General features: G+C 36.1%; 1 protein-coding gene across 1 annotated transcript in view; it reads right to left on the bottom strand.

Moving 5' to 3' along the window:
- The window catches only part of RP1 (RP1 axonemal microtubule associated), a 629,473-nt gene that overhangs the window by 266,291 nt on the left and 336,635 nt on the right, over positions 1–26,547 (bottom strand). The window contains 4 exon segments of the mRNA XM_036741155.1: positions 9,090–9,145; positions 15,864–15,945; positions 20,365–20,443; positions 22,792–22,946. Coding sequence (XP_036597050.1) covers positions 9,090–9,145; positions 15,864–15,945; positions 20,365–20,443; positions 22,792–22,946 — 372 coding nt within the window.

Raw genomic sequence — 26,547 nt, 5'->3', positions numbered from 1 at the left:
TCCAATTTTCTTGGACTTTACGCTTCACCCACTCGGTGGTCCAGCCATATTAGTGTGATGCTTCTCACATACCATATTCCATACCCTCTCTGTGGCTTTTGCCCTGGCTATCCCCATGCCTGGAATACTACACCTCCCCACCTCTGCCTTTGAGAATTCTTGACTTTCCTCATGACTGAGCTCCAGGGTCACCTTCTGCAGGAGGATCTTCCCAGATTCCCTCACCCCCACCGGCTAGTACCACCTCCTCCAAGGTCACCTTCCATGCACTCTGAATATGTCCTTTATGTGCCTCTTTCTATACATGTTGTCTTCCCCATTAGCATATATAATCTTTGAGGCCAAAGACTGTTTTTCTTTTCATCCCCAGCACTTAGCACAGTGCTTGGCATATATAGTAAGTGCTTAATAAATCGACAGATAGAAAAACTCTTAAAATTTAGAAGAAAAGGTTGAAACCCTATAGTCTTAATAGAGGGATATATAGGTCTGATTATTCCCTTCATGAAATTAGCATTACCCATTTTCGTACCATGAAACACTTTGACTCTGTACTAGAACCTCCTGTGATGACAATTCATTTGTTCTTTCTTCTGAAAATTCCTCTTTCTAGGCTTAAGAACTTGGCCAGGTAACAACTAGTCTCAGCTCAGTTTCTTCATCTATAAAATGAATGGGTTAGACCATATATTATGTATCTAATACAAGGCATTTAGGGGGTTCAGTAGAGAGAGTGCTGGCCTTGGAGTTATGGAGACTCATCTTCCTGAGTTCAAATCTGACCTCAAACACTTACTAACTATGTGACCCTGGGCAAGTCAGTTAACTGTGTTTGTCTCAGTTTCCTCATCTATAAAATGAGCTGGAGAAGGAAATGGCAAACCACTCTAGTATCTCTGCCAAGTGACCCCAGATGGGGTCACTAAGAGTCAGACATGACAGGTATGTAAAGGAAGTGCTTTGTAAAGTTTAAAGCCATATGTATATATGGGTTATAAATACTATTATTAACTTATGTATCTTACAGTAAGAGGAGAGCAGGTCATAGGTGATATAGATATATGTATCTGTATGTGTGTATGTACATGTGTGTATATGTACATGTGTATGTATATATAGACATGTGTTTGTATGCTATTGAATCTATATCTTCCACCATGGGAGAACATAAATGTTATCCATTAGTCAAGCAACACTTATAAAAGAGCATGGGGCAAAGGTAGTGTGGAATGTGATCATCGACTGTTTTTTGAGCCTGGAATTTCTGGTGCAATAGAACCAAAAGGAAGAAAACCCTCCTTCTGCCACTTCTGTAGGCATTGTTTTTAAAGTAATCAGACATAGAAGGCATGACTAAAAAATACTACTAAAGATATATTCATATGGGGGCCCTGACAGCCCGCATTTGCTGAATATGAAGAGATAGCTAAATGTTCATACTCATTTATTTAAAAGGATGCAGCTGTGGTTAGAAATAAGAAGGCCTAAACTTTAGCAGGTGACTTTGAGCAAGTTGTTTAATGTCTCAGCATTTCATTTCCTATTCCTAGGAAATGGAAGTAATTATTATTGCTATCAGATAGTACATGTCTTTGAGATTGTGAAAGAGGATGCACTTGTATAAAATCTTTAAATCCATAACTTGGCACAACCCAGCATAGAAGTGCTAATCGCTGAACAGCACAAATGAAACATCTGTTTTCATTGTCTTAGAAGTTCCCATTATGTAACAAAGAAACTCCTACAATGACGAGCATATCAAAGAAAGCAATGTAGTGCAGTGAAAAGACCACCAGGTTTGGTGCTGGAGGACCTTGGTTCAAATCTTAACCCCATCACAAGATACTTTTTGTAACCTTGAATGAATCATTTAACATCTTTGGACTTCAGTTTCCTCATTGGTAAAGGGAGAGAGTTGAACTTCATGATGTCTTAGCTCCCTTCCAGCTTCTGTATTTTGAGCCTGTATTTTGATAACAGCTAACTGGAAATATGTTAGAGAGAGAAAATAGTGGTATTGTGTTAGCATGAAGTTAAAACCATGAGGCAGAACAGTAAGGGAAACCTAGGTATAAAAATAAAAAAGGTAAAGAGTCCATAGAATTTAATTAGAAGGCCCGAAGGAGTCCTTGGTGGAAGCAGTTTGGTTATCACTGCCCTTAAATAACACTCCTGAAATCTATAAAAGGAATTAAGGAACTCAAAGAAGCTTTTTAAACTTTACATTCACATTAAGAGGGTAAAAGAATCTGTAAGACCAAACAGTGCCTTTTTCCCAAATGTTTGCTTTCAAATGAAAAAAAAAATGTAACCACTATCAATTTTGCAACAAAACTTTGTTGGGAGTTGTTTTATAAAAAGCACATTTGAATAAATTTTTTGTACATCAAAGTATACAAACACAATTATTGTAAAAAAACTGACCTCAAAATATTCCCCCTAAATAGCTGAATCTATATAACACTGCTAATTTGTTCATATCTATCTAGCAAGAAGGCTGGTTGTCCTGGTGTCTCTGATAAAGGCCTCATTTCTAAACTATATAGAGGACTGAGTCAAATTTATGAGAATATAACTCATTCCTTAATTGATAAATGGTTAAAGGATATGAACAGGCAGTTTTCAGAGGAAGAAATTGAAGATATCTATAGTCATATGAAAAACTGCTCTAAATCACTATTGATTAGAGAAATGAAAATCAAAACAACTCTTAGGTATCACATCTCTCCTGTCAGACTGGCTAACACAACGAAAAAGGAAAATAATTGCTGAGAGGATGTGGGAAAATTGGAACATTATTACATTGTTGGTGGAGTTGTGAACTGATCCAGCCATTCTGGAGAGCAATTTGGAACTATGCCCAAAGGCCTATAAAAATGTGCATACCCTTTGGCCCAGCAATACCACTTCTAGGTCTGTATCCCAAGGAGATCACACAAGTGGGAAATGGACCAGTATGTACAAAAATATTTATAGCAGCTCTTTTTGTGGTGGCAAAGAATTGGACATCAAGGGGATGCCCATTAATTGGGGAATGGCTAAACAAACTGTGATATAAGATTGTAATGGAATACTATTGTGCTATAAGAAATGAGTAACAGACAGACTTCACTATAACCTCAAAAGATTTACATGAACTGATGCTGAGTGAGGGGAGTAGAACCAGGAGAACATTGTACACAGTTACAGCCACATTGTGCGATGACTAACTTTGATAGACTTGGCTCTTCTTAGCAATGCAAGGTTCTAAGATAACTCCAAAAGACACATGATGGAAAATGCTATCCACATCCAGAGAAAGAATTATGGAGTCTGAATGCAGACTGAAGCAAACTATTTACTCTCTCTTTTTTGTTTTGTTTCTTCTTTCTCGTGGTTCATTCCATTGGTTATAGTTCTTCTTTGCAATGACTAATGTGAAAATATGTTTAATGTGAATGTATATGTAGAGCCTATATGAGATTGCATGCTGCCTTGGGGAGGCAGGGAGGAGGAAGGAGAGGGAGGGGGAGAAAATTTGGAACTCAAAAGCTTGTGTAACTGAATGCTGTAAATTAAAAATAAATTAATTTAAAAGAAAAAAAAAAGAAGGCTGGTCATCCTCATCCGGGACAGTCATTCCCCTTCTTGCCTGCTGCAGTCCTCGTATCTTAGATGACCACCTAGAAGTGGAGAAGTACTTCAGATCCCCTAGGGTATCCGGCAATAAGGCTGAGCCAGTCTCCTCTCATTGAATGACTATAGATTATTGGGTCAATGCCACAGACAACATCCTATGGGAAGCCTATCCATTCCTTGTAGTTTTCTCACTACTCAAATTAACTCTTTGCTCAAATTAAAATAACAGATATACTTATCTAATTCCTTACTGTATTCCCTCAACAGAATTTTGAAAAAGACAGACACTATATGTGGCTGGGGGGGGGGGTGTTTTCTCAGTCTTCTTTTTATCTGTAATACCTTAGTATAGTGCTTGGTACATAGTAGGCATATCAATACATGCTTGTTGAATTCAATTACATTGAATGGATGATATTTGCACTTTTATCACTTCTAATTTGATTGAATTAAGAAAAAGATTATACTTAGCTTCCAAAATTAATTTTATAATTTCAGAGTACCCCAAGGAAGCCTAGATACACTCTGACATAAAGTTCCTACTGCTGTCTCTTTAAAATCTATTTTCACCTAAATGTGGTTTCCTGCAGAAGCTTTTCCTATCTATCTAAAGTGACATTAGCCTAAACAAAACATCTCTCAAGTCTCTCTTTTTTTTCGTAAAGAATATCTCACTAGGGTAAGAACAGATTCATGAAAGCGATTGGAAAGAAACCAAAAAATGAGTTTTTTAAGTATCCTGAGGAGTTCCCAAAACACCCAATTATACACCATTTCTCGAGACAAGGAGAGTTTCAGACAAGACTTACAAATAATAATTGATGGATTTGTGATCCTTTCCCCAGCTCCTATATATGTATTAAATTTATAATTAGATGGAACATTATTAAGATTCAGTGATCAATGCTGTTGTTACTTATTTCATATAAAAGGCATGTGCAAATTGGTTGATTGTGTTCATCCTTATTTTGCAGATGAGGAAATAGAGGTCTGAGGATGCTGTTATTATGTGCAATGTCACTGGTTAAGCTACTTCCAGAATCAAGATTAATATTCACATCTTCTGAACTTCTGGTCCAATGCTCAGCACACTGACTCTCACTGCCTCTCAGAATCATAATGAGTCTCCTTCTTTCACGAACATCAATTTGAAAAGAAGGACCACCTGTGGAGGTTTCTTTGTTACTGGAAGTGAATTAAAATTTAACTGTTCAAGGGGATTATCAGCACAGAAAACTGCAGATGTCTCCTTAACTGTGGTAGATAATATTTGCTGAGAACTGTCACTTTTTGCCAATAAAAGCACTGAATCAGCTCAGCAAAGAAAGATGCTCCATGAAGTCACAAGAAAGTTGCATATCCTTCGGGTTAATTAAAATGTCACTCTTTAACAATGCCCTGTTTTTACCTATACAATGTATTGGTGGATATTAAGAGATTATCCAGGCAAATAGTTCTTTAGGGACATTTCCTCAAACATGTCCTGGCAAATTTCCCAAATTCTTTGTTTCACGGCTATAATGTGGGAATAAGACACCCTCACATCTGCCACGTGTATTTTTTTAATTGAGGATAAATGAGATAATACATGTTAAAACCCTTCATAAAATCAGTCAACAAGCAATAATTATTGACCTACTATGTGCCGTAAAGTATGAAGTAAAACTACAAAGTGGTCTATTTTATTCATCCTCCGTAAAATCACTAGCATTCATTCAGGCCCTTGTAACTCTTCATTTTATATTATTGTAAGAGGTTCCTAATTGATCTCCCTACTTCTGGCCATGCAAGAGTATGACCTGTCCAATCCATCCTTCACACTCCTGCCAAATTAATATTTCTAAGACACATATCGGACCATGTCACTCCTCCACTCAAAAGATCTTAATCTTGCTTCCTCTAGAATAAAATATAAAGTTCTCTTCTGGCATTTAATGTTTGGCATTTAGAGTTTCCTAGAATCTGGCCCTCACCCACCTCTCCAGGCATATTTTCATATTATTTCCCTTAATATACTCTGTATTCCAGCCAAACTGGATTACTAGCTGATGTCCAAACATGATTTGTCATCTGTCATGTCTGTGACTTTGCAAAGGCTGTCACACGTGCATAGAATATATTCCCTTCTCACCCCTGCCTCTTGGAATCCTTACCATCCAGCATCTTAAGTCAAGTGCCACCTTCCGTAAGAAGTGCTTTCCTGAGCACCCCAATTGTTAGCACTCTCCTCCTTTTGAAATTCTTTTTTTTAAGATAAGGCCTTTGATTTTTTTCTAAATCAGTAGCTTCGACTAAGGAACCCCTTCTCTTGATGCATTTGGTATATGTCCTCCAATATACAGCCTTAGAGTTTTACCTGATGTGCTAAGAGGTTAAACGATTTTCCTAGGGTCATGTGGCCAGTATGTGGCAGCGGTGGGTGGACCTTGAACTAATGTTTTTTCAGTCTCCAAAATCAACTTTCTATCCAATTCACCATGGTGACTCTCAGGTGCCTTCATATTTGTGTTGGCTTAGTTGTGTACATGTTGTATCCCTCCAGAAGAAGGTAAATTCCTTGACAGAAAGGATTGTTTCATTTTGTCTTTGTATCTCTAGTGCCTGACACGTGCTATTTAGTAGTTAAATGTGTTGAATTTTAATATAGCTATTGTTAAACAGAATATAAGCCAATCTCTAATATATGATGCCATGCTACATTAAGTACTATTGGAAAAGAAATATGCATGGACACATATAGATGCATATTAAAAATAATTATACAGAGTGTACATATATATAATGCATATGTATGTAAATATATATATTTCTGTGCAAAGTTTTCATTTAACATTTCATTCAATTGAAATAAAATATTTATTTTTAACATTTCTGTTCTCATTTTTTTTCTCTTTATTATCATTTCACATAATAAGAGAACCATTATTGGTCTTCTCAGGTATTGTGTAAGTCAAATTTTGGGGGGATGGCCTATATTCAAGATTCTGCGGTAAATTTGACTACTTATTAGGCAACTAAGTGGCACAGACACTTAGTAGCTGTGTAACACCCTGAGCAAGTTATTTAACTTCTTCCTGCCTCAGTTTCTTCATTTGGAAAATGAGAGCAATAACAGCACCTATTTTCCAGGATTATTGAGAGAATGGATTAATGTTTGTAAAAGTGCTTTGAAAACCTTAAAGTACCATATAAATGCTAGGCATTAATGTTATCACCACACTAGTATCATGGTTGACTAATTCAAGTAACTGATACCCTAAATAAGTTAAATGCCTTGCTAATTCTACTCTACTCACTATTTCAGATATAAAAGGTAAAAGCACAGAGATGATTTTTGAAGAAATGGAAACCACACTGAAAATAAAAAAGCACTTAATAGTATCTTTACTGTCACGTATTTACCATCTTGCCAGAATTTCCAAAGAATTGCATCCTGGTAATTTTTTCAATATTAATTCTTCTGAATCCAGTTTATACTCTATAAATGTGGGGGAAAAAAACACATACATTTCCCTTCTTTCCTGCTTTCTACTTTGAAAACCCTTATGTTCTGTGTGAACTAGAGTTTCTATTTTTTTCCTTTCCTTTCTCTGGTCAACAGAAGACATATTTAATGGATTTGTCCTTTTCTGTTTTGAGTTATACTATTCATAATTGAGATTTTACCTCCAGAAATGAAATTTCCAGTTCTTACTGACTGAATTAATTTTCTTAGGGGCAGGATGACCAAAGACACATAGGTTTTAAATGACATTTTCTGACTATCCTGGGCCTCAAGGATGTCTACAATCTGGCTCCAACTTATTTTTCCAGCTTTATTTGTCATCAACCCCCTTAAAAACACCGTATGGTCCAGCCAGCCTGAACTGTGATCTAGCCATTCCTATGCTTATCCAACCTTCTTCTAGTTAGAGGCATATCTTCTTGGAATGTGTTTCTTCCTTACCTCTGCCTGTTGAAATACTTCTATTCAAGATTTAGTTTAGCTATCATTTCCTCCACAAAAATGTCCCAGCTGAAAAGGATTTTTCCCTCTTCACAATTTCCCAGAGCGCTTTCTCTAGATCTCTCCTTTGTACTTCTCTCCAGCCCCAAACATGGAGCCTTTCACAGGTAAAGTGCCTGACATTTTGCCTCTATTTTGTGCACATTGTCTCACCCAGCAGAATGTAAGCTTCCTGAGAAAGGACATTTTTTCCTTTTTTCTTTGCATCCTTAATGCCTACTATAGTTCCTGGCATATGGTGGATGCTTCATAAATATTTGTTCAATGACCAATTGATTGAGGTATAGGGATCAGCATAAACAAGATGTTGAGGCAGGAAAAATTGAGGTATTTTCCAGAGGTGGGAAATGTCTATGAGAACAGACATTAAGCCAGCTTGGCTGGAATGTAGCATTTGTAGAAGATAATGATGTTAAATAAGGCTAGAGAGCTAGGATAACAGTAGATTGTAGCCTTGAATACCAGGCAAAGGAGTTTAAACCTAGCACAGAGAGCAATAGGGAGTGACCAATGATTCTTGAGTAGAGGAAGAACAAAAACCTTCTTCTGGGGGGCAATGAGGAGGGTGTCAGGGCCCACCGTTTTCTCACTGGAGAGAATTTCCCAGTATGGAAATTTCCTTCATCAGTGTAGATCAGAAATTTGACAATCAGCATATATTTATTAAGCACTTCCTATTGCCAGGCACTGTGCCAGGTTCTGGGAATATTAGTAAAATGAATGCCTACTTGAATAGAGATTATATTCTAACAAGCGTTAGAATATAACTTTATTAATTTTTAATCTTTGAGAATTGCCTGAGGGCACTAAGAGATGACTTGACTAAGTGATTTGGGTAAGACATTTAATGTGTGTCAGAGGCAAGACTCGAATCCAGATCTTCTTGGCTTTCATGCTTGCCCTCTATTCACTAGACCGGGCTACCTCTTAAGACAACTGGCTAATGATGGTTGTGTTTATTGACCAGCCAGTTCCTATTCAAGTTATTTATCTAATCCAGGGCTATCCAAAATGCAGCCTGCAGGCCTCATGTGACCCTGTGCAATTTATGTGGCTGCCTACCAGCACAGAAATTTACATAAATGCTTTAGTAAAAGTAGCCAAGCTACCACAGAGCTCTCACTAAAATGGCAAATCAAAATATATTGTCTATTGTTTCAATAAAAACCTAAGGTTGGACAGCCCTGATCTAAGTCCTGATCTAGATGTTGAAAAAAATGTATTTTATGAATTAGTAGATGAATTTGTGGTCAGATAAACTAATAATAAAGCCTCTCCAATAACTGAAATTCTTGAAGGAAATTAATTTGTCCAGAACAAACTGACCCTTGGTCCAAGATCTTTCCTTGAGTATCACAACGCTGACGTAAGAATGATAGCCTTTGAAAATTAAGATTGTAGCTGCAGAACCAATCAACCTTTCAAAGAAGTTATCCATCAGCTAACTTCCATTCCCACTACTTACTTTTGGCAAGCAGTTCCCTCTCAGTCTTCCCATCATCTTGGTACTCATCCAGCCATCTGTGTGGACAGGAGTAAATTGGTTAATGGGATAAAATGGTTGAAATGAAATGTATTTCTATGAAAGGAAAATGAAATAAGGAAAATATATCTTAAACTACTATTGTAGACTGGATTTTTTAAAATAAAAACTCTTAATTAAAGCCATGCCAACCATTAAGACTTCAGTCTTTTAACTCAAACTTCATCCGAAAGATTATGGAGGACTCTCTAGTAAAAGCATATTAGAGTCTTAGACTGGATAGTCCAAATTATGGGTTTTGCTAAGAATGCCCTGAAGCATGATTAAAAACATAAAGAAACTCACAGCAATTGGTATTTCCTCTCTTGAGTTATCTATCTATAAGAGCAACTTTGCTTCTGTCACCAGGCTGTGCTCTCTCAAAAGAGGAAATGTAGAAAGAAAGAGAAAAACTGAGTTTTTACTTTTGTCTCTACCACTTTCCAGCTACTAGATCATGTACAAGTTGATTAACCTCTGTGAGTCTCCTTTACTATCTATAAAACAGAACAATAGCACTCCCATTACCTACCTCATAGAGTTGTGAGTAAATGCTTTGTAAACCATAAATTGCTGCAGATTTACAATATAAGCTTGGTGCCTCACTGGGGGTTGGAGATGAGCCTGTGTTTTTAAAGACTTTTCTAGTCCTCCTCAGGCTCTCCTAAGATGAACCAGTTTTGAATGTAGCCTGGGTGATAAACTGTATCTGCTATCTGATGACCAGCTTAGCTAAGTACAGAGGGGACATTAGGAGATTTTTAAAAAAAAAATTGCTATGGAGAGTCATTATCATGTTTAGAATTAAGAAATCAGGCATGCAAACCACCAGTGTGTTGACAGATTATTATAATAAAAAGGGTGACTCAATTATGAACTTTTTCAAGGTCTTCAGAAAGTCCATTTATTTCAATTAAAAGAAACCTTTATGTCAAAAAACAGAGAAACTGTTAAATGGAGCAGATTTCAAAAATCACTCTCCTCCATGTAAAATCTACTTACTGCTAGAAAAGAAAAGCTTCTTTTTGTATTTAACAATGCCCAGTTGTCAAGTCAATTCTTTGGAGAATCCACTGTCTTATTTAAAGATTCCATTCTCAGAAAGATTTTATAAAATCAAGTAATATTAATGAAAACAACCAATATCAAATCAAATCAATCAAATCTTTCATTCACTCAACAATTTTTTTAAGCACTTGCTATGTTCCAGACATATTTGGCTGTGGGAATATACAGACACAAACAAAATAGTTCTTGTCCTCAGGGAGTTTACATTTTATTGGTAGAAAATAACATGTACATTGAAAATTAAATACAAAACATGTACAAAGTAATTTCTGAGGAGGAGGACATTAGCAACTGGGGGAATCAACCAACATCATGCTTAATTTTTGGATGAAATAAAAAGATGCTTGGTAGGATTTTTTTTCAAAAAGATTTCATTAAAGTACTTTCAAAATCACGGGAGACCTTCTCAAATTTTAAAGATCTTCATTGTCTGTTAAAGCAATTTTCATACAAGTAAGATGCTACTTATTCCAGTTAATGTCTGCCTCAAAAAAAAAAAACAAACTTCTTTAGACCCATAGCTTTAACAGGGATAGGAAAAAGGAAAGATCAATTTGAATAAAGGAAATGTTATAAACTTCTCTTCTTCCCTAGCTACATGACCTAAAATTGAATGATAAAGCACTGTGTTGGCTAATTTACAAGTAAAACTGTATTGAGATTAGCATAGATTATATAAAAGGCAGCTAGGCAGCACAGTAGATAGAGTGCTGGGCCTGTAGTCAGGAAGACTCATCTTCCTAAATTCAAATCTGGCCTCAGGCACTTATTAGCTGTGTGACCCTGGGCAAGTCACTTAACCTTGTTTGCCTCAGTTTCCTCATCTGTAAAATGATCTGGTGAAGGAAATGGCAAGCTACTCAAGTATCTTTGATAAGAAAACTCCAAAAGAGGTCACAAAAAGTCACACATAACTGAAATGACTTAGCAATGACAACATAGCTTATCTAATTCTATTAAAAAATTTAGGACTGCATGTGAGCAAGGTATTCATAGGAAAAAGCTGAAATATCAAATTATGCAGCACCTTTTCCCTTGATGAATGACATTTTCCCAAGTTTGTCACTGGATCATTGCCATCTAAGAATTTCTTCTAAAACTGACAGCAGGATTGGATTTACTATAATTTGGTAATCAAAATTAATATAGAACAAATATATGATAAATAAATATTATTTGAACTTTTAGTAATTTTTGAAAATTAAGACTAGCATTTTTAAAAAGGCTCTTTTGTACTTCCCCATTATTTTATATGTTTTAAAACATTTGCTAAGACAGAACAAAATACCGAATTAGCTTTGCGTAATTTAGACTGTACCAAGCCTGGGTTCAGAAGATAGTTAATAGCTATGAAAGAACATTTTTAAATATTGGTCAATACAAAAATTGATGGGAAGTGAAGTGAACAGAACCAAAAGAACATTGTAACAGTGATATTGTGCAATGTCGAACCCTGAATAACTTAGCTAGTCTAAACAACACAATGATCTAAGATAGGCCTTATGATGAAAAGTGCTATCTACCTCCAGACAAAGAAATGAAGGAGTGTAAATACACATCAAAGCATATCTTTTTTTAATTTTATTTTTCTTGTGTTTTGTCTGTGTTTTCTTTCACAAAATGACTAGTATTGAAATATGCTTTGCATGACTGTACATTTATATCCTGTATCAAATTGCTTGCCTTCTTAAGGAGGAAACAAAGGAGGGAGAGAACTTGGAATTCAAAATTTTTAAAAACATATGTTAAAAATTTTTTTACATATAATTGAAAAACAAAAAATATTTTTAAAACTAAAAAATATCAATTACCTGGATATTTCTAAATATCTCTCTGTTTGGTAGCAAATATCTCAGTATTCAAGGGAAATTCTTTAACTCAACTGGGAATATGGCATTGTTTATACAAATCTCTAAAACCTAAAATTTTCTTCTATGAGAATATATTGTAATATTTATATATCTTAGAGATTTTAAAATATTTTAAACAAATAAAGTCACAAGTTGTTATTGTTTGTCCTTCATTCTGAAGAGGACTCATGACATCACAGAGTGGTGTCTTGATTCCTGAGGGAATTGGACATAAGTGAGGCAGAGTTGCACCAAGTCATCAGCCTCACTCTTCCTTCCAGAATCATCAAAGTACAGTGGCAAGACAGAAGTCAAGAAGACTGGCAATGGCCTGGGATGAAGTGGATGACCTTGATATCTTCAATGTCTAACCAAGCTCTAAACATTCTACAGCATTTGCTTCATCTACCTTCTTGATCACTGGAACAAATTGTTCTCAGCTGCCCATTTTATTGGAGGGAGTCTTCACACGCTTGGATTCAAGGCCTATCAGTTAAACTCAAGCTAGTTTAGCCCATCTGCTGAGATGGTTTTACTGGTGTGTGACTGCTGCCCATTCTACAGTTTCTTGGAGCCACAGGTGAGAGCTGGGTTAGACGTAGACACCAAAGGTGAATGAGCAGCCCTGAAAAAGGCTTGGCAAGTCCTCACATCCAGAGGTGCTAGTCCTCCTTAAGCACCCTATACACCCCAAAGGCACAGATACTCTTAAACAAATAAACAAAAGCCCAAGTACTCTCCACACAGTACAGGCTCAAGGTATTGAGTAATGTTACCAAATCTGGTACAATTTCAAAAGAATATTGGGGGTGGGGATGAAGAACAGGCAAACAAAGAGCTCAACCCATTACTCAGGCCAAATTTTCAAAGGAAAGGATTTTTTCATGAAACCATGGTGACACAAAACATAACTGCTTATCAACCAATATTTCATATATGTATAGATATACACACATATATACACAGATATATAATTATATACACATGTATGTATATGCATATATGTATATATAATTTCCATCAATTACATGTTAAAATATTTTTAATATTTAATTTATTTATTTTCAGTTTTCAACATTCATTTCCACGGGTTTTAAATTTTTTCCACTTCCCTTTCCCCTTCTCCCCAAGGTGGCATGCAATCTGATATATGCTCTAGACATACATTCTTATTAAACACATTTTCATACTAGTCATGTTTCATAGAAGAATTATAACAAATGGAAGGAATCATGAGAAAGAAAACAAAACAAAAGAGAAAAGAGTCTGCTTCACTCTGCACTCTGACTCCATAGTTCTTTCTCTGGATGTGGATGGCATTTTCCATCATGAGTCCTTTGGAAAAGTTTTAGGCCCTTGAATTGCTAAGAATGTCTATCAAAATCAGTCCTCACACAGAGTGGCTGTCACTGTGTACAATGCTCTCCTAGTTTTGCTCACTTCACTCAGAATCGGTTCATGTAAGTCTTTTCATGAAATAATTTTTAACATTCGGGTTTTTTTTAAATTTTGAGGTCCAAATTTTATCCCTCCTTCCCCTCCCCCCCCTCCTTGAGATAGTAAGCAATCAGATATAGGTTAGACTTGTGTAACCATATAACACATTCCCATATGAGTCATTTTGTACAAGAAGATTCAAATAAAAGAAAAAGAACAAATTAAAGAAAGTGAAAAATAGCATGCTTTAGTCCGTATTCAAACAATATCAGTTCTTTCTCTGGAGGTAGATAGTATGCTTCATCATTAGTCCTTTGGGATTGTCTTGGATTAGTGTATGATTGAGAACAGCTAAGTCATTCACAATTCTTCATCTAACGATATTGCTGTTACTGTGTATAATTTTTTTGGTTCTGTTCACTTCACTTTGCATCAGTTAATGTAAGTCTTTCCAGGTTTTTTCTGAAATCATCCTGCTTATCCTTTCTTATAGGACAATAATATTACAATCATATACCACAGCTTGTTTAGTCATTCCCCAATTGATGGGCATTGATTCAATTTCCAATTCTCAGCCACCTCAAAAATAGCTGCTATAAATATTTTTTGTACAAATAGGTACTTTTTCCCTTTTTTATGTCCTTGGGGTATATACCCAGCAGTGGCATTGCTGGATCAAAGGGCATGCACAATAGCAAGTATTTATTAAGTGACACAATGTACAACATTGTGCCATGAATTTGGGGGAATTAAGTTAGAAATAGACACAGTTCCCACACGGAATTGCAGAGGTTATTTAGGATTGTAGAATTTACGGCAGAAAGGAACTTTAGAGTTCTCTAGTCAAAAACCCTCATTCTATGTCCAGAGTTGTACAAGGAGTAAATAGCAAAGACAGAAACTCAAGTCTTCTGACTCCAAATTCAGTATTCTTTCCACTATGCCATAGTGCTACTAGTGAATAAAAAGCGACTCCTGGTAGGAAAGAAAAGCTGTACCTTCCTAAGGTGTTTACTCACCAGATTCTCACATATTCTGGGGAAAGAAGCGGAGAGAGGGAAGGAAAGAAGGAAGGAGAGAGAGAGAGAGAGAGAAATTAGATGATGAGAGATAGACATATAGGAAGGACAAGTATGATTATCTTCTGGGGAAAATGAGTTACAGTGTGGTTAATTGATTAACTCAAGTTCTGAATGACAAAATAGCAAATAGAACCCTGCTCTCCTAACTTAAAGTGCATTGTTCTTGCCTCTACAAAAGTTGGCCTCTTAGGGGATGCATTTGATGGTGTGTTATCCAGTGAAGAACTCTTCATTAGAAAAGATCCCTGGAGGAGCTAGAGTTAAAACTGTTATTTTAAGGAAAAGAGAGCTACAGTCTGGCTGATGGGGAGTGGAAAGCTTTCCCATACATTTGGTATAAATTGGACAAAGGAACAAGGAAAGGCTATGGTCAAGGGAAATGTAGGGGGAGGTTCATGGGAGGGAACAAGCATTTATTTAGTGCCAGGAACTGTGTTGAGTGCTTTCCAAATATCACCTGCTTCGATCCTCACACCAACCCTTTGAAGTAGGCACTAGTATTATCTCCATTTTACAGTTAAGGAAACTGAGGCAGACAGAGGCTAAGTTACACAACTAGCAAGTGTCAGAGGCTGGATTTGAATTCTGGTCTTCCTAACTCCAAGCCCAGGGCTATATCTACTGTACTGCCTGGAATGTGGGTGTCAATTAAACCTAGACAGGAAAGTTAGGGGCAGCTTTTGTAGGACCTTGAATATTTATCTGCAGGAATAAAGGGAACTGCTCTCTAAGGGTGAGGGGCAGTGTGGCATGATTACATTAGCAGTATGAGGCAACCTGGTTTTGTGAACTGGATATCCAGCATTTGATTCAGAAGGCCTAAGTTTGATCCTAGATCTGTGTTCCACTGACTGTTTGGCCTTGGGCAAGTTACACAGACTCTCCCAGTTTTGGTTTCCTTATCTATAAAATGAGGTTAATGTTACTTGGAACCATATGGCTTGCAGTACAGTTTGGAATGGAGAGAGACCAGCAAGAAAGGTGAAAGTAATTCACATAAGCTAATGAAGTTCTGGAAAATAGATTTGGCAGACTAGAAACTTGAGAGAAGAGAAAAGTAGGAGGGAGTCAAGAAATTCAAGAGTTATGGTAGATGAATTAGCCAGATTTAGTAAATGAAAACATGTAGAAAGGAAAGACAAAGATATAGAAAAAAATTATCCTGAAATCAGGGATCAGAGACAAGATTTTGAAATAATGGCAATACCCAGGAATAGTGAAAGTTGTGTAAAAGAATTTTTTGTGTGTGTGTAAGAGAATTTTATCAAGAAATTACATACCTGTCACATGGAAACAGAATCTCTTGATCCTCTTCTTCCTCTTTAAATTTAATAATAATCTTGTCAAGAAACCATCCATTGCCTAGGTTAAATTGACAAAGGAGAATAATTTCACTTTTGAAGTCTTTGCCAAGAGGTACACCAACCTCTACATTGCAATTTCCTCTATAAAATTTGCATTTTTCATTGTAAAATATCCATTAAAAATCAATTAACATAATTAATGAAATATGCCAAGATGTTCAATAGGTTAGGTAATATACACATTTCAGATCATACCAACACCAAAATTAGAGCATGAACAAGTACAAGGCCTGGTCCTCTCTCTTCCTCCCCCCAAAAGTAGGGGATCTTAGAAATTACTTAGGTAGTCCCTTAAAGTTTTCAGAAGGCTTCCCTCACCATAACCCTGTAAGGTAGGTAGTGCAAGTGCCTGGCTTATTTTACAGTTGAGGGAACTGGGGCTCTGAATGACTAAGTGATTTCCGCATCATCAGATATGCCTGTTAGGCATGTGAGCAGAATTTGAACTCTGTTCTCCACGCTCCAAGTCCCTCATTTTATCCATTATTCCACTCTTTCCTTTGTCACAGAATTCAGGACTGGTCAACCTTAGGATTTTATAGAAGAGGAGTCTAAATAAGTGATTTGCCTAAGGTCATGGAAGCAGAATGTAGCAGAGTTGTGATTTAAATCCAGGTCCTTTGATCTTAATGTCAAAACCTTTCCTACAATATTACACTCCATTCTGTTTAAGCAAAGGCTGATAATTTTTAATAAATATTGTCAGAATCTTGAGCCGGGTTTCCTCTGTCTCTTAGCTTCTCCCGTAGAAGTTGTATTCACTTTGCTTGGACAACAGGCCTGCAAAGAAGTACTATTTAGCACACGAAAGTAATAATTGAGACTAAATACAGAATAAAAAAAACTTTTTTGAAGAAATTCATGTTCTGCAAATTTATTTCACTTTTCAAATGGAACTTCTTTAAAATGAAATTATTGCTGGGAGACATATTTCCAATTTGAAATGACCTGAAGATAAAATAGAGGCATAGCCTCTCTATAATGAATTTTCATGGGAATTTGAAAAGGGAATATTGTTCTTTGGATCTCCGGGGATTGGTAGACTAAGGAGGGTTTTGTCAGATGGTTGGGAAGCTTGAGGTGGAAAGGCATGGGAAGAACTGAACCACAACTTATTTTCAGGGAAAAGAAATATAAATATCTTATATTTACACATCATTTGTTCTTTCCCTATCAAGCAGCACATGATCGAGATTTTTCTTTGGTTGGCGGGTTTTGTTTCAAATAAAGGCTGTTAAAGGCAAGGATTTTCAGCTGTTAAGAATTCATCAGAATTAGTTCAAATACTATTACTACTAAATGGTGAATACGATTACTACTATATAGTGAACCCACTAGAGCGGGGTAAATGGAGAACTGGTTCTAAGGGCTATGTCCTGGAACACACCTAACTTTGTTAAGGAACACACTGCATTCATATATTGTTTCTTATAATCACTGTATTTCATCTACAATTCTTTTGTGGACTAAAAAAGTTAATGATGTTCCATAGGTGTCTCATTTGCAAAATAAGTAATTGTCATGGGGACTACTCAATTCAACACATGTAAAAACTTGGTAAGAGTTGTCTATATTTTAAAAAAGAAAGAAGAAATAATAAAATAATTAATGAGCAAGGGCTCTTGACAATAATGAATAGTAGGTATGTCTGTCCCATCTCCCTCCTTTCCCACACCTCCATTCTACCTTTGAGCATGCTCTTGGTCCATAGGGCCATCATATTGCCCATCCCAAGTTCCCATAGTTCACAACTGAATCTATTTTCCTCCAAAATGGGCCATGCTCAAAAATTACCTTCTTTTTCCCACAGCATAAACTTCCATACCCTCAGTTTAAAAAGTCTTTGTTATAATGAAGAAAGCAATCTTGGCATAGTGGAACAGAAATCACTGGACTTATCATATGGAGGCCTGGCTTTGAATCCCAGTTCTAAAACTGACTAGGTGGGTGGTCTTGCTAGGTGGTGAAGTGGATAGAGTGCCAGACCTAGAGTCAGGAAGACCTGAGTTCAAAACCAGACTCAGACATTAGCTGTGTGACCCTGGTTGAGTCACTTAATCCTGTTTGCCTTAGCTTCTTCATCTGTAAAATTAGCTGGAGAGGGAAATGTCAAATAACTCCAGTATCTTTGCAAAGAAAACCCTAAATGGGGTCATGAAGAATCAGAGATGACCAAAACTGCTGAACAGCAGTGATCTTGGAAAGTTACTAAAGCTTAATGTCTTCATTTTAGTCATCTGAGTAATCTGAGTCTCTGAGAAGGTAAATGACTTGCTTAGGTTGCACAGCTAGTAACAGTCAAAGCTGGGACTTGTACCCCAGGATTCTGACTCTACACCTAGAGCTTCTCTCAATATACCAACTTCTGCCCTGGGCTTCTGGGTCTCTGGGAACTATCATCCTAAGCTGCATAGTAACAGTGGAATTTTGAGCCCTACTTGGCAAGAGCACTTAGACGGTATGATTTACTTGTCTATACATACAATGTCCTCATTTTAAACATAGTCTAAGGTTATCTTCCAGTTATATAATCCCAACCTTTTTAGATTCTGATTAAAAATTAATTTTAAAATACAATGGTTAAGTTTAAGTACAGATTGAGCTTTCATTTTCTTCTCATTGAAAGAACTTATTAAACATTAACAGAAAGGGCTCTTCTAGAACAGTAAAACTTTTCCTCAGAAAACCTTTCAAATGTATTACTATTTAGAGTGTAGCATTTAAAGTTGGGCCTTTTACAAACAGATCAATGGGAAGATAAAGAGTAATATTTTGTTGAATCTTTCAATTCTTCTCTATGAATTTAAATACTTTTGCCTTCAGGTATATACAGACACAGATGCAAAAACTTCTACCTTGTCTTTACATTCAAGAAGTTGTTCACTGGGGCTTTTTTCTAAAGTATGGTTCAGTTAGTGCTCTTTCTATATTTAGGCCTTCTAAAATGCCTTGTTGACATCCTTGGAGAGAAAATGTCAGAATGATCAAACAAAGTGCCAGGATGGGTCAGGGATTAATAACTACTCCGTGAACATTCTCCTTTTATGGCCCACTTAACTTCACAGTGTTTCATGGCTGCCAATTCTTTGCCTAACTCTAACCCAGATCTTTTAGCTCCATGTGCCATTGGTTTGCACAGGTGACTGAGTGACAGGGCATCAAGAGATTGGTGCTGACCTGGCCACACTACCGAAAACAACTCAAAACATACAATCCTGCTAATACCGAGTCAGAATTGCCACCTTTCACAAAGAATGGCATAGTTGTTCTTGCTTCCTTTGGTTCACACTCATATTTTTGTCTCTCTCCAATAGTTACCACTTGATTCTTTTTATAAGATACTTATTTTCTCCTTACCCTGCTTATTTCTCTTTTTTCCATTTTCATCTTAATTGTTTTGAAAAAAAACACCTACTTTCTCTTAAATGACATTTTAATGTTACTTCATCTAATTTCAATAGTTTACTTTTCTTTTTACCCAAAGCTATTTTATTCTTATAAAGCCCATGCGATATAATAAAGAAGACATTGAATTTAGAATTAAAAGATTTGGGTCCGAGTTCAGCTCTGTGACTTCCTGGCTTCATGACTCTCAGCAAAATCAGGTAATATCCCTGAGCTTCAGTTCCCTCATTGATAAAATGAGGATAATAATATTTGTAACAACTCTTGCAAGGCTCAAGTGAGCTAATACACTTAAAGTGCCTTGTAAACCATAATGTACCTTGTAAACCAAATGCAAGCTATAATTAGTAATAGAAGCAGTAGTATTAATGGTGATAGTAAAGTGTTATTATGCCTGGAAATAATTTGTTGACAATTTTTCTTAAATCCTTGGCAATAGTACATAGCAATCATCAGGTCATAATAACTCATATTTATGTAGTGTTTTGCGGTCACAAAGCACTTACTGTACATTGTGATGTTAGGCAAGTTAACTTAACCTCTCTTGGCCTGTTTCCTTACCCATAAATAAAGGGATTGGATTAGATACATTGCCTCTTGGATCCCCTTCTACCTCTAAATATATAATTCTATAATCCCATTCTCCAATTTGATTCTCACAGAATTGTGCAAAATATTTAGTAGAAGTATCGTTGCCCCCCAGTTTACACATGAGAAAACTGAGGTAAAGGTAAACTGAGGTTGAGGGACTTGCCCAGAGTCACTCCAGTCCAAGTTTTCTGATTCCCAGCCAGGCCTCTCAAGAAATCAACCAATTTCAAAATGTTTGATGTTGAATTTTATTTTATCATTAGCTTTACTTATTATATCCATATATGGAATAGACAGAAAAGGGACTTCCCTATCACTGCTCATGTGGGCCCTGCTATTTTACCTTTATTGTCACTATAACCTAACTTTTCTGCTGAAGAGTTTCCAAAAAAAAAATTCTTATTAGAAAGCTACCTCTTACCTGGACCAGTCCCATCGTGACTAATCAGAACTTTCTTCAGATCTCCAAGAGACACAGCCCTAATGACAAAGATGTCCATCTACACAATGAAAGAAAAAGATGAAGGTATGTTATGTGTGTGCAGTGCTTTGCAAATCTTAAATTGCTATGGATGTGTTTGTTAACTCATCACTTTCTCTGAACAAACATTAATGTAAATAGAATCAATATTCAAATAAATTATCTGGAAAGGGTTAACATCTAGATAGCCTACAGTCAAACTGGTGATAAGGATGTTTTTGCATTAGTGAATATGCTTTCCTGTCTCTGGGTCCTGATGTTGCCTCTTCCACCGATGTCTCTACCTTTGGGTCAGTCACTTAACTTCTTTGAAGCTCATTTTTCTATTTTCTCTCCTTTCTAGGGTTTTTTTCTTTGGCGCTGCTCTTTCTCTCTGGTGCTTCTGTACATCTAACATTTCCTTCTCAGTCTCCTGTGCTGGATCTTCATCCAGGTCATATACCTCTAAACCTGAGTATGAATCCCCACAGCTCCGTTCTAGGGCAGCTTCTCCTTTTCCTTTATTCTCTCTCACATGGTGTCCTTATCCCCTTGGGTTCATTATTTCTCTATAGATAATCATCAGGTCTATATATCCAGCCCTAATATCTCTCTTGAGGTCCAGTCCTACAGCAACAATTGCCTTTTGGTCTCCTTGAATTTTATGTCCAATAGACATTTCAAACTGAGCATATTCAAAACAGAACTTGTTATCTTTCTAACAAAACCCTCTTCTCTTCCAAATGTTCTTATTACTATTGAGGGCATCAATAGCCTCCATGTTCTCAATTTTGCCTTCATACTCAAGTACTCACACTCACTTACAGCATATTCCAATCTGTTCCCAAGCCTTTTTGCTTCTACTATCACAATGTCTCCTGTATATGTCCCATCTCTCCACTCACATACCTACCACCCAAGTTCAGGCCTCACCAACTCTTGGCTGGACTATTGTTGTAACCTTCTAACTGGCCTTCCTCCATCATCACTTCTCATTCCAGTTCATTCTCTCCTCAGCTGCCAAAGTGATTTTACTAAAATGGTGTTCTGCCCATGTGACCTCCCTCTTCAATAACCATTGTTTGGGTGGATATTGTACATATAATATGTATGTGTATGTGATATGTATTATGTATGTGTGTACAAATGAGACAAAGACAATTTTAATTAGACCCTTATTTTTTTCCAATCAGTATTAATCAATTCATTAAAATTATTCCATAAGGGTAATGATTGTTAGCATTTATTAGTGATATAATTATCTAGTAATATCAATTTAGTAAGTCTAGTCAACTAACACGAGTATAGAAATTATATACATTAATAGACATTTTACATATCTTAGATATAGGAATAATTTGATAAGGTTGATAGATTCTTTCTTATAATAGGCCCCCAAAATTTTAACTAAAAGCTATAAGTTCACTATTCACTAAACTGTTACGAAGTTCACGACAAGAATATTGACTAGAGGACCTCCCTTTTGAGTGATGAGTTCATGACCAAGCACATCACAGGTGGGATGTCTTGACATAATATGTTAAGTTTTCCAACTTATTTTTGTACTTCCAGACCCTCTCTTGCCGAACATGAGCAGGTGACCATCTTATGACCACTTTAGTCACTGGAGATGAACCTTGCCTTGCCCATCTTGTGACCACCCATCCTGGCCCTCCTGGAGGGTCAAAAACAAAGTCTACCAAAACCAATGAGATTGCATTTTACTTTGCCTGTTCTGAGTGTCTGGATATCAAGCCCGATAGAAGTAAGGTCCTGGGGACCTGGAGGCATCTCAGATTGTGAGGAAGATCTGAAGTCCACTTCATTAGAGACCATGGGCCCTTTAATAAAGTGCCATTGGCTTGGAGCTCTGCCTCATTGTTTTGTTTTTTTTTTTCTTGCAGATTGGATGCATATAAATACAAGGCAGTTAGGGAGGGTGGGCACTAGTGGTTGGAGGTATCAAGAAAGGCTGTAGATAATGATGCTTGAACTAAGGAAGTAATGGATTTATATGGCAGAGATGTAAAGGCTATACATTCCAGGAATGTGACACAAGCACATGGAAGTCACTCAGCAAAGATTTTTTTGACAATGGAACCACAGATTCATGGGTCTCATTGCCACATAGTTTCCCAGAGGTGAAACTAGGTCTAAAACTGATTTCTTTCGACTCTTAATCCAGAAGTAAATAATATGAAAAACTAATTATGATACAAGACAAAGGTGAGAATTCTTCACTGAACTCTCTGGACAATAAGTGACATATTGAGTTGAACATTGGCGAGGTGGGGTAAACTGTATCTATCTGGTACTGTATGTGAAAATTTGGCATATGGGAGCGGGTAGAACTGTCAAGATTGTGGTAGGAAAGCATTATTTCTTTACCTGTCCTTGTTGGAACTTGACCTGGTTATTCTTAGACTGATGAAGCCTTCGTTTTCCAGAATCTCCTCTGGTTCCGATAAGGTTGATTAACACATTAGAGTCTGTTTCAGCACCTAGCTTTGATCCAGTGTAGACATGAATCTCATAAGCCACCACTAAAATGTCAGAAGTACACACTATTATTTCATTCATTTCTACTTCTTCCTTCCTTTTAAATTTACCTAGCATACTTGAAAAGGAATCAGGAAATGCTTTCACTTTTCTGTCTGTTCCATGGTGCAAGGTCCCAAATCTTCATTTTTTTTAGTTTGAACCCAATTCAGAGTCTCCCAGTTATTCCTGGAACTCCTGCTTCAAAATAATTATTGCTAGCAATTATGCTCTCTCAATAACCACTACACTCTTTCAGTTATTAGAGGGAGTTATATTAAAAAATTCTCTCTCTTAATTAGATGAAAGTGGCAATTTTTCCCCCTGAAGTTTGGCTGTTCTAATCACAGCTGGTCACTCATGCTGCTACTTCACAGAGATTACTATTCCAATAATGGAGATTTTTAATAGCCCTCGAGAGAGAGGAAAAATACAGAGATCCTAAAGAGATGCAAATTTAAATACAATCTTTAAAAAGGAGTCTAGAGGGGAACTAGCAGATTATAACTCAGTAAATTTGACCTTAGGTTTAGGGCAATTTCCAAGATGTTAATAAAAAGGCATTAATTAGGAATGAGGTTATTCTTACTAATACTGCTAAAAATGAATAATATCTTGGACATAGAGAATATCTTTTACTACAAAGGCTTCTGAACTCTTTAGAACTCAGACTACTTATCACCGTGCAAATGCATTCACAGAAATTCCCATTAACATTTTCCAAAGTACAAAGAAATAAAAATGCAAGAAGTAGGAAAACAATGTAAGTGAAGAACATTGCCTGTGTTTCCCATCAGGCACAGCCTTTAAAAAGACAAATCTGCTTATGTCAGGAAATGTTACAAAACAGAACCAAACAGGTTTTATCTTATAGTATTATTTCAATGCTTTCAGAATCTGTGAGTTTTAGTGATTTGGGTTCTCCCTCCACTAGAGATCATGACCTTCTATAGTTTGTTAAAAATGTCTTTCAGAGTTGCTATCATCACCCTATGGCTAACCTCATTATTAATGTCTCCTAATGGAACTTAACCAATCCTCAGAAAAACAGACATGTCAGTATACTAGAAATTTATGTGAAGCCCTTCTAGTTTGGTAGAACCCTGCTGGGCTTCTACTTCACTGGCATGGATTTTGAGAGAACACCATCCTCTTCACACCATGATAAGAAATGAGAGATAGGCAGATATGAATTAATCCACATCCTAATATACTCCAGAGTAAAATGTAATTGAGATTTGTTCTAAACCATCAAGAGACATTTGCTACTAAATAGCAAAACAAGGACAAAGCAACAAACAAACAATCAACAAATTTGTTAATAGCCAAAAAATCTTTTTAAGTTACCGTAGTTACCAAATTTGGCAAATGGCAAATCTCAAAATGAAACAGAGCCAAATCAAAGCTAGGTTTCATTAATAGTTATCAATAAGGAATCTTTTATATTAAAGAGCATCGAAGACTATCACTACTATGAGAAAGAATGTATCTATCAAATACAACGATGAAATACCTGCACACAGTTTGTTTTTTATCTCTTTTTAATTAATTTATTTTAAACAAATACACATAAGATAAATACACATAAGAAAAAGAAACAGTATAAACTTAAATGTTAAAACAAATACAAAATAAGAAAAGAAAAAAAAAGCTTTGCCATGTGCTTAGCAGAACATAAAAGAGGTTTCAAAATATACAATGAATTTCCATTTAGAGAAAGCCTGTATAATAAATACTATGCATTGTGTTCAGTGCTATCCATCTTTTTTTGGCTTCTTTGTTAAGTTTTCTTTTGTTCTCTGCTGTGCACTTCTTACTTTGTTCTTTTTTTCCCCTTCCTCTCCCCTCTCCCCCAGGAAGGCTACAATTAAGCACGGATATATATATATAGACATAGACATATAGATAGTTATATAGTTATATATGTGTGTATGTACATGTATGTATATGTTTATATGTATATACACATACGTGCAGGTATGTGTACACATACATGCACATACAAACATACATATATACACACAAGGATATATACATACTTACATACACATACATATACTTAGATATCTATAATCATACTCATATCTAGACATATACATTCATGTGCATCTATGTAAGGCTGTACTATACTTATTTGATCTCTGTTTCTCTCGGGGTGGATAGCATCTTCTTTCATAAGCCTGAGTCTTTCCATATTTTTCTAAGTCCACCAAATCATCATTTCCTACACCACAGCAACATTTCAACCATATGTTGTCTAGTTATTTTAAATAGTTTAAAACAACATTGATTAATATGGCTGACATATAGTATAGTTTCCCTGTTTTTCTCTTCTGATTAAATCTGTTTTAGCTTCAACTTTGTCTGAAGTCATCATTACTACCCCTGCTTTTTTATCCAATAAATTCTTCTCTTGATCTTTGTTTTATATTCATATGCATCTCTTATTTCCTATCCTTCCTAACTTTTACCTCACTTCTACCCACTACTTTTCCCTCCTGTTAACCAACCCCACCTTCAAAGTTCCCTCCCTTATTCTCCCATTCCTGTTAATCTAAACATCCTTCTATTATTCTATTCCCTCACCTACCCCTCTAAAAATACCTCCCTTCTTATCCCCTCACCCCTCCCTATGTTCTTAGCTTTTTATTTCTTTCTGAATTTAGAAGATTTTTATACCCTTCTAGACACACACAAACACACAGACACACACACACAAACGTACATATATGCATTGTTCTCTCTTAAACCAATTCCTACAGAAAGTAGGTTTCCAGAACTAACAGCCCTGCTCCCCCACCTAATTCCTGTCAGTTCTTCCTCTTGCACCTCATTTAAGACAATTACTCTTTCACCTTTTCTGAAAGTTTTACTTTTTAGAATCATATATTCAATTCTACCCCAATCTTTCTATTGAATTACCCAATTACTAATAACAATCTTACAAATACTTTTGGCATTCCCTCATATAAAATGTAAACAGTCTATCCTTATTGAGTCCCTTGTAATTAGTCTTTGATATGTACTTTATATGCCTCTTGGATCTTATGTGTCAAATCTATTAAGTTCAGTTTTTTTAAACAAAATCCTGAAAGTCTAGCAATTTATTCATTCAAGATTATGTTTAATTTTCCTGGGTATGACATTTTTGCTCTTCGACATATGATATTCCAAGACCTGCAGTCTTTCAGTATCACCACTGCTAGGTCCTGCGTGATTCTAATTGTGGCACCCCCATATTTATTATTTTTTCTTGTTGCCTCTTAATATTTTTCACCTTGAGTTGGGGTTTCAGAATTTGACTATGATATTTCTGTAGGTTTTCCTTGCAGGAGCTCTTTCAGGTGGTGACAAGCAGATTTTTTTCTATTTTTACTTTCTTCTCTTGCTCTGACACTTCAGGACAATTTTCTTTAATTATTCTTGTGTTATTGCATCAAGAATCTTTTTATGATCATAGCTTTCAGGTAGTCTGATTATTTTTATGTTTTCTTTTCTAGATCTGTTCTCCAGATCAATTGTTTTTCTTATGAGATATTTCTTTCACCTTCTCTTCTAATTTTGTTCATTCTTTCTATTTTATTATTCCTTGATCTTTTATAACTT

This window comes from Trichosurus vulpecula, chromosome 1, assembly GCF_011100635.1.
Source record: "Trichosurus vulpecula isolate mTriVul1 chromosome 1, mTriVul1.pri, whole genome shotgun sequence".
Classification (NCBI taxonomy): Eukaryota; Metazoa; Chordata; class Mammalia; order Diprotodontia; family Phalangeridae; genus Trichosurus; species Trichosurus vulpecula.
Note: the sequence above shows the minus strand (reverse complement) of the source record. Positions and strands in the feature narration are given on the sequence as shown.